This window comes from Oncorhynchus keta, unplaced genomic scaffold (assembly GCF_023373465.1).
Source record: "Oncorhynchus keta strain PuntledgeMale-10-30-2019 unplaced genomic scaffold, Oket_V2 Un_contig_6966_pilon_pilon, whole genome shotgun sequence".
In the NCBI taxonomy this organism is placed as follows: domain Eukaryota; kingdom Metazoa; phylum Chordata; class Actinopteri; order Salmoniformes; family Salmonidae; genus Oncorhynchus; species Oncorhynchus keta.
This window is the reverse complement of record NW_026289174.1, coordinates 127388-141517: the sequence shown is the minus strand read 5'-3', so window position 1 is coordinate 141517 and position 14130 is coordinate 127388. Positions and strand designations below refer to the sequence as shown.

Genomic DNA, 14130 nt, shown 5'->3' with positions numbered 1-14130 from the left:
GCAGGTGTATCTCACTGATCATCCCTAAAGCCAACACCTCATTTGGCCGCCTTTCGTTCCAGTACTCTGCTGCCTGTGACTGGAACGAATTGCAAAAATCGCTGAAGTTGGAGACTTTTATCTCCTCTCCAACTTCAAACATCAGCTATCCGAGCAGCTAACCGATCGCTGCAGCTGTACATAGTCTATAGGTAAATAGCCACCCTTTTTCACCTACCTCATTCCCATACTGTTTTTATACTGTTTTTATTTATTTACTTTTTCTGCTCTTTTGCACACCAATATCTCTACCTGTACATGCCCATCTGATCATTTATCACTCCAGTGTTAATCTGCAAAATTGTATTATTCGCCTACCTCCTCATGCCTTTTGCACACATTGTATATAGACTGCCCATTTTTTCTACTGTGTTATTGACTTGCTAATTGTTTACTCCATGTGTAACTCTGTGTTGTCTGTTCACACTGCTATGCTTTATCTTGGCCAGGTCGCAGTTGCAAATGAGAACTTGTTCTCAACTAGCCTACCTGGTTAAATAAAGGTGAAATAAAAAAATAAAAAAAAGCCTTCGAGCTACGTATTTAACGTCTATCCTCTCAGGCCAGAACACTGTATGAATAGATGGTTGGATCAGAATCCCCATTATAATCATTGGCCAGTATGGAGAATTAAGTTAAACCACAAGTCCAGGGTGTTAATCCTTAAGGGAAGGGTGACGCTCTGTGGTCAGGTGTGTGATGAACCCCGTGCCTAATGGCTGCCAGTCCAGGGTGTTATAATCTTTAAGGGAGGGTGACGCTCTGTGGTCAGGTGTGTGATGAACCCCGTGCCTAATGGCTGCCAGTCCAGGGTGTTAATCCTTAAGGGAGGGTGACAGGTGTTAGATGTCAATGTCAAGCTCTTCTACTCGCTGGTGATTGATGAATCTATCGAGCCCTCTATGGACTTGGTAACCCCCTTCACTGTCATCAATACTGGGACGGAGAATTGGTCCTGGGAGATATTTAGAAAAAAGGACACGCCTACCTGCATGGCAGTGGAGGGACCCTTCTCATGTCTCCGTGGGGGGACAGAGCAATGCCCGAGTAGATGATCTTTCCCTCCACAGTATCGGCAGAGCCCTTCTTGGATTCGCTTTTGACGTTCAATACACGGGACAGGAGCACGGCCCAACTGCATGGGCTCTGGAAAACTTGACAGGAAGACGGAATCATGGAAAGAGAAGGTTTCGGGGGTTCCTGTTTATCGGAGGTCGGCGATGAGGTGGTCGATGGCGAAACGAATGTATTGATTTAAATCCTGAAGGTCACCTCTACAGGCCACAGCTCTGCCAGAAGTTCCATGTTGAGCCCTCGTCAGTAGATGCTAAGTATAAACAGACTGATTCCATCCACTTCCTGCAGACATGGTGCGGAACTCGAAGGCATACTCGGCAGCTGAATTGCGTCCTTGTTGAAGTTCCATGTTGAGCCCTCGTCAGTAGATGCTAAGTAAAAACAGACTGATTCCATCCACTTCCTGCAGACATGGTGCGGAACTCGAAGGCATACTCGGCAGCTGAATTGCGTCCTTGTTGAAGTTCCATGTTGAGCCCTCGTCAGTAGATGCTAAGTATAAACAGACTGATTCCATCCACTTCCTGCAGACATGGTGCGGAACTCGAAGGCATACTCGGCAGCTGAATTGCGTCCTTGTTGAAGTTCCATGTTGAGCCCTCGTCAGTAGATGCTAAGTAAAAACAGACTGATTCCATCCACTTCCTGCAGACATGGTGCGGAACTCGAAGGCATACTCGGCAGCTGAATTGCGTCCTTGTTGAAGTTCCATGTTGAGCCCTCGTCAGTAGATGTTAAGTAAAAACAGACTGATTCCATCCACTTCCTGCAGACATGGTGCGGAACTCGAAGGCATACTCGGCAGCTGAATTGCGTCCTTGTTGAAGTTCCATGTTGAGCCCTCGTCAGTAGATGCTAAGTAAAAACAGACTGATTCCATCCACTTCCTGCAGACATGGTGCGGAACTCGAAGGCATACTCGGCAGCTGAATTGCGTCCTTGTTGAAGTTCCATGTTGAGCCCTCGTCAGTAGATGTTAAGTAAAAACAGACTGATTCCATCCACTTCCTGCAGACATGGTGCGGAACTCGAAGGCATACTCGGCAGCTGAATTGCGTCCTTGTTGAAGTTCCATGTTGAGCCCTCGTCAGTAGATGCTAAGTAAAAACAGACTGATTCCATCCACTTCCTGCAGACATGGTGCGGAACTCGAAGGCAATACTCGGCAGCTGAATTGCGTCCTTGTTGAAGTTCCATGTTGAGCCCTCGTCAGTAGATGCTTTGTAAGTCGCTCTGGATAAGAGCGTCTGCTAAATGACTTAAATGTAAATGTAAATGTAAATAAAAACAGACTGATTCCATCCACTTCCTGCAGACATGGTGCGGAACTCGAAGGCAATACTCGGCAGCTGAATTGCGTCCTTGTTGAAGTTCCATGTTGAGCCCTCGTCAGTAGATGCTAAGTATAAACAGACTGATTCCATCCACTTCCTGCAGACATGGTGCGGAACTCGAAGGCATACTCGGCAGCTGAATTGCGTCCTTGTTGAAGTTCCATGTTGAGCCCTCGTCAGTAGATGCTAAATAAAAACAGACTGATTCCATCCACTTCCTGCAGACATGGTGCGGAACTCGAAGGCAATACTCGGCAGCTGAATTGCATCCTTGTTGAAGTTCCATGTTGAGCCCTCGTCAGTAGATGCTAAGTATAAACAGACGGATTCCATCCACTTCCTGCAGACATGGTGCGGAACTCGAAGGCATACTCGGCAGCTGAATTGCGTCCTTGTTGAAGTTCCATGTTGAGCCCTCGTCAGTAGATGCTAAATAAAAACAGACTGATTCCATCCACTTCCTGCAGACATGGTGCGGAACTCGAAGGCAATACTCGGCAGCTGAATTGCGTCCTTGTTGAAGTTCCATGTTGAGCCCTCGTCAGTAGATGCTAAGTATAAACAGACTGATTCCATCCACTTCCTGCAGACATGGTGCGGAACTCGAAGGCAATACTCGGCAGCTGAATTGCGTCCTTGTTGAAGTTCCATGTTGAGCCCTCGTCAGTAGATGCTAAGTATAAACAGACTGATTCCATCCACTTCCTGCAGACATGGTGCGGAACTCGAAGGCATACTCGGCAGCTGAATTGCGTCCTTGTTGAAGTTCCATGTTGAGCCCTCGTCAGTAGATGCTAAGTATAAACAGACTGATTCCATCCACTTCCTGCAGACATGGTGCGGAACTCGAAGGCATACTCGGCAGCTGAATTGCGTCCTTGTTGAAGTTCCATGTTGAGCCCTCGTCAGTAGATGCTAAGTATAAACAGACTGATTCCATCCACTTCCTGCAGACATGGTGCGGAACTCGAAGGCATACTCGGCAGCTGAATTGCGTCCTTGTTGAAGTTCCATGTTGAGCCCTCGTCAGTAGATGCTAAGTATAAACAGACTGATTCCATCCACTTCCTGCAGACATGGTGCGGAACTCGAGGCATACTCGGCAGCTGAATTGCGTCCTTGTTGAAGTTCCATGTTGAGCCCTCGTCAGTAGATGCTAAGTATAAAACAGACTGATTCCATCCACTTCCTGCAGACATGGTGCGGAACTCGAAGGCATACTCGGCAGCTGAATTGCGTCCTTGTTGAAGTTCCATGAGGTCTCCTATAGGAGGGAGAGCGATCGAATGAATACCTCTTTGAAGAGCGTGTGGAAATGGGTCTCGGATCTGATTTCTGTGCTGTTGGCAGTCCATATGCCGGTGGCCCAATCCAGGGCTTTGCCTGTGAGTAGAGACACAACAAAATCCACCCTGCTCTTATCGATGGCGAAGTTAGTGAGGGTTGTGCTCAATGTATTTGCTGCATTGCATCAGAAATCCCTGACATTTCCCAGGTGAACCGTCATATTTTCCAGGCATGTGTATGAACGAAGGAGGCTATCGGTTACGATACCTGGCATCGGGGGAGAAGGGATAGGCTGGCGGAGAAGATGGCACATTTCCTCCATAAGCTCCTCTTGCTGGGTTACGATACCTGGCATCGGGGGTTGAAGGGATAGGCTGGCGGAGAAGATGGCACATTTCCTCCATAAACTCCTCTTGCTGGGTTACGATACCTGGCATCGGGGGTTGAAGGGACAGGCTGGCGGAGAAGATGGTTACGATACCTGGCATCGGAGGAGAAGGGACAGGCTGGCGGAGAAGATGGTTACGATACCTGGCATCGGAGGAGAAGGGATAGGCTGGCAGAGAAGATGGTTATGATACCTGGCATCGGAGGAGAAGGGATAGGCTGGCAGACAAGATGGTTATGATACCTGGCATCGGAGGAGAAGGGACAGGCTGGCGGAGAAGATGGTTATGATACCTGGCATCGGAGGAGAAGGGACAGGCTGGCGGAGAAGATGGTTATGATACCTGGCATCGGAGGAGAAGGGATAGGCTGGCGGAGAAGATGGTTATGATACCTGGCATCGGAGGAGAAGGGACAGGCTGGCGGAGAAGATGGTTACGATACCTGGCATCGGAGGAGAAGGGATAGGCTGGCGAAGAAGATGGTTATGATACCTGGCATCGGAGGAGAAGGGACAGGCTGGCGGAGAAGATGGTTATGATACCTGGCATCGGAGGAGTAGGGATAGGCTGGCAGAGAAGATGGTTATGATACCTGGCATCAGAGGAGAAGGGATAGGCTGGCGGAGAAGATGGTTATGATACCTGGCATCGGAGGAGAAGGGACAGGCTGGCGGAGAAGATGGTTATGATACCTGGCATCGGAGGAGAAGGGATAGGCTGGCGGAGAAGATGGTTATGATACCTGGCATCGGAGGAGAAGGGACAGGCTGGCAGAGAAGATGGTTATGATACCTGGCATCGGAGGAGAAGGGACAGGCTGGCGGAGAAGATGGTTATGATACCTGGCATCGGAGGAGAAGGGACAGGCTGGCGAAGAAGATGGTTATGATACCTGGCATCGGAGGAGAAGGGACAGGTTGGCGGAGAAGATGGTTACGATACCTGGCATCGGAGGAGTAGGGATAGGCAGGCAGAGAAGATGGTTACGATACCTGGCATCGGAGGAGTAGGGACAGGCTGGCAGAGAAGATGGTTATGATACCTGGCATCGGAGGAGTAGGGATAGGCTGGCAGAGAAGATGGTTATGATACCTGGCATCGGAGGAGAAGGGATAGGCTGGCAGAGAAGATGGTTACGATACCTGGCATCGGAGGAGAAGGGACAGGCTGGCGGAGAAGATGGTTACGATACCTGGCATCGGAGGAGAAGGGATAGGCTGGCGGAGAAGATGGTTATGATACCTGGCATCGGAGGAGTAGGGACAGGCTGGTGGAGAAGATGGTTACGATACCTGGCATCGGGGAAGAAGGGATAGGCTGGCGGAGAAGATGGTTACGATACCTGGCATCGGAGGAGAAGGGATAGGCTGGCAGAGAAGATGGTTACGATACCTGGCATCGGAGGAGAAGGGATAGGCTGGCGGAGAAGATGGTTATGATACCTGGCATCGGAGGAGTAGGGATAGGCTGGCAGAGAAGATGGTTATGATACCTGGCATCGGAGGAGAAGGGACAGGCTGGCGGAGAAGATGGTTATGATACCTGGCATCGGAGGAGTAGGGATAGGCTGGCAGAGAAGATGGTTACGATACCTGGCATCGGAGGAGAAGGGACAGGCTGGCGGAGAAGATGGTTATGATACCTGGCATCGGAGGAGTAGGGACAGGCTGGCAGAGAAGATGGTTACGATACCTGGCATCGGAGGAGTAGGGATAGGCTGGCAGAGAAGATGGTTATGATACCTGGCATCGGAGGAGAAGGGATAGGCTGGCAGAGAAGATGGTTACGATACCTGGCATCGGAGGAGAAGGGACAGGCTGGCAGAGAAGATGGTTACGATACCTGGCATCGGAGGAGAAGGGACAGGCTGGCAGAGAAGATGGTTACGATACCTGGCATCGGAGGAGAAGGGACAGGCTGGCGGAGAAGATGGTTACGATACCTGGCATCGGAGGAGAAGGGATAGGCTGGCGGAGAAGATTGCACATTTCCTCCATAAGCTCCTCTTGCTGGGTTATGATACCTGGCATCGGAGGAGAAGGGATAGGCTGGCAGAGAAGATGGTTATGATACCTGGCATCGGAGGAGAAGGGATAGGCTGGCGGAGAAGATGGTTATGATACCTGGCATCGGAGGAGAAGGGACAGGCTGGCGAAGAAGATGGTTATGATACCTGGCATCGGAGGAGAAGGGATAGGCTGGCGGAGAAGATGGTTACGATACCTGGCATCGGAGGAGAAGGGACAGGCTGGCGGAGATGATGGCACATTTCCTCCATAAGCTCCTCTTGCTGGGTTATGATACCTGGCATCGGAGGAGAAGGGACAGGCTGGCAGAGAAGATGGCACATTTCCTCCATAAGCTCCTCTTGCTGGGTTATGATACCTGGCATCGGAGGAGAAGGGACAGGCTGGCAGAGAAGATGGCACATTTCCTCCATAAGCTCCTCTTGCTGGGTTATGATACCTGGCATCGGAGGAGAAGGGACAGGCTGGCAGAGAAGATGGCACATTTCCTCCATAAGCTCCTCTTGCTGGGTTATGATACCTGGCATCGGAGGAGAAGGGACAGGCTGGCAGAGAAGATGGCACATTTCCTCCATAAGCTCCTCTTGCTGGGTTATGATACCTGGCATCGGAGGAGAAGGGACAGGCTGGCAGAGAAGATGGCACATAACTCCTGGGTTAGGCGCCGTTGTAGCTCCGCTGAATCCATTCCGTTTTTAGGTGAGCGGTAATGAATATTCAGGGAGAAGATTCACACACAGAGCACAGCAGACGTTGATTAAGGAATCATGGTCACAAGCAGTCAATGGTAAAACACAGGTAGAAAGTCAAAACAATCAAACACTACCTCACAAACATACAAACAGAAAGAACTGAACTAAATAGGGAGCTGATGAGACCAGATGAGAAACGAACAGAGGTGAAATCAATGAACATAAATGAAAGACAGAGCTACGTTCCAGAACACAAATTAACAGGGCTACGTTCCGGAACACAAAGAAACAGGGCTACGTTCCAGAACACAAAGAAACAGGGCTACGTTCCAGAACACAAAGAAACAGGGCTACGTTCCAGAACACAAATTAACAGGGCTACGTTCCGGAACACAAAGAAACAGGGCTACGTTCCAGACCACAAAGAAACAGGGCTACGTTCCAGAACACAAAGAAACAGGGCTACGTTCCAGAACACAAAGAAACAGGACTAAGTTCCAGAACACAAAGAAACAGGGCTACGTTCCAGAACACAAATAAACAGGGCTATGTTCCAGACCACAAAGAAACAGGTCTATGTTCCAGACCACAAAGAAACAGGGCTACGTTCCAGAACACAAAGAAACAGGGCTACGTTCCAGAACACAAATTAACAGGGCTACGTTCCAGAACACAAAGAAACAGGGCTACGTTCCAGAACACAAATTAACAGGGCTACGTTCCAGAACACAAAGAAACAGGGCTACGTTCCAGAACACAAAGAAACAGGGCTACGTTCCAGAACACAAAGAAACAGGGCTACGTTCCAGAACACAAAGAAACAGGGCTATGTTCCAGAACACAAAGAAACAGGGCTACGTTCCAGAACACAAAGAAACAGGGCTACGTTCCAGAACACAAAGAAACAGGGCTACGTTCCAGAACACAAAGAAACAGGGCTATGTTCCAGAACACAAAGAAACAGGGCTATGTTCCAGAGCACAAAGAAACAGGGCTACGTTCCAGAACACAAAGAAACAGGACTTCGTTCCAGAACACAAAGAAACAGGGCTACGTTCCAGAACACAAAGAAACAGGGCTACGTTCCAGAACACAAAGAAACAGGGCTACGTTCCAGACCACAAAGAAACAGGGCTACGTTCCAGAACACAAAGAAACAGGGCTTACGTTCCAGACCACAAAGAAACAGGGCTACGTTCCAGAACACAAAGAAACAGGGCTACGTTCCAGAACACAAAGAAACAGGTCTACGTTCCAGAACACAAAGAAACAGGGCTTCGTTCCAGAACACAAAGAAACAGGGCTACGTTCCAGAACACACAGAAACAGGGCTACGTTCCAGAACACAAAGAAACAGGGCTACGTTCCAGAACACAAAGAAACAGGGCTATGTTCCAGAACACAAAGAAACAGGTCTACGTTCCAGAACACAAAGAAACAGGTCTACGTTCCAGAACACAAAGAAACAGGGCTTACGTTCCAGAACACAAAGAAACAGGGCTTCGTTCCAGAACACAAAGAAACAGGGCTACGTTCCAGAACACACAGAAACAGGGCTACGTTCCAGAACACAAAGAAACAGGGCTACGTTCCAGAACACAAAGAAACAGGGCTATGTTCCAGAACACAAAGAAACAGGTCTACGTTCCAGAACACAAAGAAACAGGTCTACGTTCCAGAACACAAAGAAACAGGGCTTACGTTCCAGAACACAAAGGAACAGGGCTACGTTCCAGACCACAAAGAAACAGGGCTACGTTCCAGAACACAAAGAAACAGGGCTACGTTCCAGAACACAAAGAAACAGGGCTACGTTCCAGGACACAAAGAAAAAGGGCTACGTTCCAGAACACAAAGAAACAGGGCTACGTTCCAGAACACAAAGAAAAAGCAGAACCTTACACTTGGTATAGAACAAATACCTGCCAGTTATTTTAACTGTTTGGCATGTATCCTTGGTAAATGTTCATAATGTCTATTACCGTCTTTCAGTCTAAACTGTAATGTTATTTTAGTTGTGTGTACCCCGGGTAGACTAGCTGCTGTTATGGAGTCAGGGGATCCAATCAGGTAGACTAGCTGCTGTTATGGAGTCAGGGGATCCAATCAGGTAGACTAGCTGCTGTTATGGAGTCAGGGGATCCAATCAGGTAGACTAGCTGCTGTTATGGAGTCAGGGGATCCAATCAGGTAGACTAGCTGCTGTTATGGAGTCAGGGGATCCAATCAGGTAGACTAGCTGTTGTTATGGACTCTCGGGATCCAAGTGAAATCAAATTAATAACATATTGGACTGCGTATGTTTAAATTCAACATGAATTCTCTGATTTAACTCTTTGACCACAGACAGTAAATGTGTTGTCATTGTTAATGGTTCTTCAATGTTCAGAAATATTGACTGTTCTGTTATCTCTTATTGTAGCTGAGTGAGCTGTGACTTACACCCAAAATGAGTCTCTCTGGGGAGAGAGAGGAGGAGACCACTGCCTCTAAAATTAGTCTCTCTGGGGAAAAAGAGGAGGGGAACACTGCTTCTAAAATGAGTCTATATGGGGAGAGAGAGGAGGGGACCACTGCCTCTAAAATTAGTCTATATGAGGAGAGAGAGGAGGAGACCACTGCCTCTAAAATGAGTCTCTCTGGGGGGAGAGAGGAGGGGACCACTGCCTCTAAAATGACCCAAGACACCAGTTCGAAGAGGTAAGAGATTAAATGTAAAATATACAGTTCTCTTAAAGATATAAGTGTTGTTGAAAGGAAGTAGATGAGGTATTGATTTGATTTTGATGAGGTGACCTGTCTCCCTGTTTTGTTCAGTGTCCAGAAGCCCAGAGCAGTGTCACCTACAACCAGCCTGCTATCAATGAGGAGTGATCAGCCACCTGCTTTCAGCCAGGAACCATTACCAGATGACAATAAGGAAGTGGAGAGTTTGGACAGTGAGGATGCATTAAAGATCACACACAACCTTCTGGACAGAAGAAGTAAGACTGTGTTTCATATAATATTACAAAGAATGGTACAAAGGCCTTTTTAAAACACACATACAAACTTATGAGTCCCAACTCTCATTGTTTTCCTTCAGGTCAAACTCTGCTGACAGTCCAACAAGAGATTAAGGCTAAACTGAAACACAAGTATCAACACATATCTGAAGGAATTGGACACCATGGAAACCAAAGTCTGTTCAAAGACATCTACACAGAGCTCTACATCACAGAGGGTGGAAGTGGAGGGCTCAATAATGAACATGAGGTTAGACAGATAGAGATGGCATCCAAGAAACGAACCACACAAGAGACACCAATCAAATGCAACGACATCTTCAAGCCTTTACCTGGACAAGACAAACCAATCAGAACTGTGCTGACAAAAGGAATCGCTGGTGTTGGAAAAACAGTCTCTGTGCAGAAGGTCATCCTTGACTGGGCAGAGGGAAAAGCAAATCAGGACGTTCATTTCATGTTTCCTCTTCCATTCCGTGATCTGAACCTGAAAAAGGACCAATACAGTCTGATGCAACATATTTCCCACTACTTGTCAGAGCTGAAAGAGATTGACAGCATTGAAGATGGTGAAACCAAAACTGTTTTCATTTTTGATGGTCTGGATGAGTGTCGACTTCCTCTAGACTTCAAAAACAATGAGAAGTGCTCTGATGTCACGAAGCCAACCTCAGTGGACGTGCTGCTGACAAACCTCATCAAGGGGAATCTGCTTCCCTCTGCTCTCCTCTGGATAACCACACGGCCCGCAGCAGCCAATCAGATCCCTCCTGAGTGTGTTGACCAGGTGACTGAGGTACGAGGGTTCAATGATCCACAGAAGAAGGAGTACTTCAGGAAGAAAATCACAGATCAGAATCTGGCCAATGAAATCATCAAACACATGAAGACATCAAGGAGCCTCCACATCATGTGCCACATACCAGTGTTCTGTTGGATATCAGCCACTGTCCTTGAGATGATGCTGAAAGAGGCAGAGAAGGATGAAGTCCCCAAAACTCTGACCCAGATGTACTCACACTTCATACTCATCCAAATCATTGCGAAAAACAAGAAGTACAACAAAGCCACAGAGACAAACCCCAAGGAACTGTCTCAGTCAGACAAAGAGATGATCCTGAAACTGGCTAAACTTGCTTTCCAACAGCTGCAGAAGGGCAACCTGATCTTCTATGAGGAGGACCTGAGAGAGTGTGGCCTTGATGTCACAGAGGCATCAGAGTACTCAGCATTGTGTACAGAGATCTTTAAAGAAGAATCTGGGCTGTACCAAGACAAGGTCTACAGCTTTGTGCATCTGAGCATTCAGGAGTTTCTAGCAGCAGTGCATGCTTTAGAATCTTGTCTGGACAAGAAGGAAAATGTTTTCTCCCCAACTAGTGATGATGAAGAGAAAGAGTCATTCCAGTTGTCTGACTTACACAGGAGAGCAGTGGACCAGGCCTTGAAGAGTGAGAATGGACACCTGGACCTGTTCCTCCGCTTCCTTCTGGGTCTCTCACTGGAGTCCAATCAGAATCTGTTACGAGGCCTTCTGACACAGACAGGAAGGACAACACAGACCAATGAGGAAACAGTTGAGAGAACAGTCAGGTACCTTTCAGACAAGATCAAGGAGGAATCCTCACCAGAAAGGATCATCAACTTGTTCCACTGTTTGAATGAACTTGGTGCCAACTCTCTAGTTGAAGACATGCAGAACTCCCTGCATTCAGGAACTCTTTCAGAAACAAGACTAAAACCTGACCAATGTTCAGCCCTAGCCTACCTGTTACTGATGTCAGAGGAGGTGCTGGAGAAGTTTAAACTGAAGAGATACAACACATCGGAGAAAGGTTATCAGAGGTTAATGCCGGTAGTGAAAACCTGCAAGAGAGCACTGTAAGTTCTGTTATTGAGTTGATGTATGCAGTATCATTATAATGAAGGATTTGTATATCTAACAGATTATCTCCTCTCTCCAGACTGGATGGCTGTAAACTCACATATAAATCCTGTGAGACTCTGGCCTCAATTCACCAGACACCAAACTGCCCTCTGAGAGAACTCGACCTCAGCTACAATGACCTGGGAGACAGAGGAGTGGAGCTGCTCTGTGTTGGACTAACCAGTCCACTCTGCAACATACAGACACTAGTGTGAGTTAAATATCTTCAGTATCCCCTGTTTCTTTATTGTTTATTTATTCGTAGTAGCCTAGTGGTTAGAGCGTTGGACTAGTAACCGGAAGGTTGCGAGTTCAAACCCCCGAGCTGACAATGTACAAATCTGTCGTTCTGCCCCTGAACAGGCAGTTAACCCCACTGTTCCCAGGCCGTCATTGAAAATAAGAATATGTTCTTAACTGACTTGCCTGGTTAAATAAAGGTAAAAAAAAAAAAATATGAAAATTACATATACATAAAATGTGATAAATATATAAAATAAATGTTTACGACTCTCTTGGTGTGGCTGGCAGGATGGAACAATATCAGTCTAACACATAGAACAGTAAACCTGCTAGTCCGGCATATTTATTCAAAATAATAGAATCACAAAGGTTCTCAAACTGTAACTAAAAACTAAAGGCTCTAATGATCTGAACCTAAGAGTAAGACTTGAATGAAAACTAGCTCGGCTGCTACCCAGCTTCACTTGCAGTCCGGCTAGTTTTCCTGTGGAGACCACAATGTCCAGCCAGGAGCTCTCCCTTGCTGATCTAAAGCAACACCTTAAATGTCCCGAATAGCGTTGCTGCATAACGAGGCTAAGTGGTCTCAGGAGTGGATATAGCCCTGCAGCCTAGCTTGCGGCAGCCTACAATGCTGGTTGTGGGGTGTTGCTGATGCTCAAAACAGTGGCTATCCCCCGGCCACATTCCCGGAGGCACCACACAAAGGTTAAATATCTTGATTGAGTTGGTATGTTTTTAACATTAGTTATTCCTCAGCATTGTTGAAGGCTCATTTCTGATTGGCTAGAAGGGCATTCTAGAATGCACATTCAAATCAGATAACGGGACAGTTGGCAAAGATATGATGACGCGATAAGCGCCTATACATGCAGAGAGGACATGCAACAAAGTTACAGAAAGCAAAACCGAAATTGGATACATTGTGAACACAGGTCCAGCAAGTCAATTGGATACATTGTGAACAAGGTCCAGCGAAGTCAATTGGATACATTGTGAACACAGGTCCAGCGAAGTCCATTGGATACATTGTGAACACAGGACTAGCGAAGTCAATTGGATACATTGTGAACACAGGTCCAGCAAGTCAATTGGATACATTGTGAACACAGGTCCAGCGAAGTCCATTGGATACATTGTGAACACAGGACTAGCGAAGTCAATTGGATACATTGTGAACACAGGTCCAGCAAGTCAATTGGATACATTGTGAACACAGGTCCAGCGAAGTCAATTGGATACATTGTGAACACAGGTCCAGCGAAGTCAATTGGATACATTGTGAACACAGGTCCAGCAAGTCAATTGGATACATTGTGAACGCAGGACTAGCGAAGTCAATTGGATACATTGTGAACACAGGTCCAGCAAGTCAATTGGATACATTGTGAACACAGGTCCAGCGAAGTCAATTGGATACATTGTGAACACAGGTCCAGCGAAGTCAATTGGATACATTGTGAACAAGGTCCAGCGAAGTCAATTGGATACATTGTGAACACAGGTCCAGCAAGTCAATTGGATACATTGTGAACACAGGTCCAGCGAAGTCAATTGGATACATTGTGAACACAGGTCCAGCGAAGTCAATTGGATACATTGTGAACACAGGTCCAGCGAAGTCAATTGGATACATTGTGAACACAGGTCCAGCGAAGTCAATTGGATACATTGTGAACACAGGACTAGCGAAGTCAATTGGATACATTGTGAACACAGGACTAGCCAGCATTGTGAACACAGGACTAGCAAGTCAATGGATACATTGTGAACAAGGTCCAGCAAGTCAATTGGATACATTGTGAACACAGGTCCAGCAAGTCAATGGGATACATTGTGAACGCAGGACTAGCGAAGTCAATTGGATACATTGTGAACACAGGACTAGCGAAGGACAATCAATGGATACATTGTGAACACAGGTCCAGCGGAGTCAATTTGATACATTGTGAACAAGGACTAGCGAAGTCAATTGGATACATTGTGAACACAGGTCCAGCAAGTCAATTGGATACATTGTGAACGCAGGACTAGCGAAGTCAATTGGATACATTGTGAACACAGGACTAGCGAAGTCAATTGGATACATTGTGAACACAGGACTAGCGAA

The 14130-nt window shown here is 47.0% G+C and overlaps 1 protein-coding gene across 1 annotated transcript in view; it reads left to right on the top strand.

Annotated features, from left to right (window-relative positions):
- The window catches only part of LOC118375525 (NACHT, LRR and PYD domains-containing protein 3-like), a 40477-nt gene that overhangs the window by 3619 nt on the left and 22728 nt on the right, over positions 1 to 14130 (top strand). Inside the window, exons 2-5 of the mRNA XM_052511606.1 lie at positions 9268 to 9545; positions 9663 to 9829; positions 9931 to 11731; positions 11815 to 11988. Of these exons, the coding sequence (XP_052367566.1) occupies positions 9295 to 9545; positions 9663 to 9829; positions 9931 to 11731; positions 11815 to 11988 (2393 nt within the window). The 5' untranslated portion in view covers positions 9268 to 9294. The remainder of the gene's footprint in view (positions 1 to 9267; positions 9546 to 9662; positions 9830 to 9930; positions 11732 to 11814; positions 11989 to 14130) is intronic.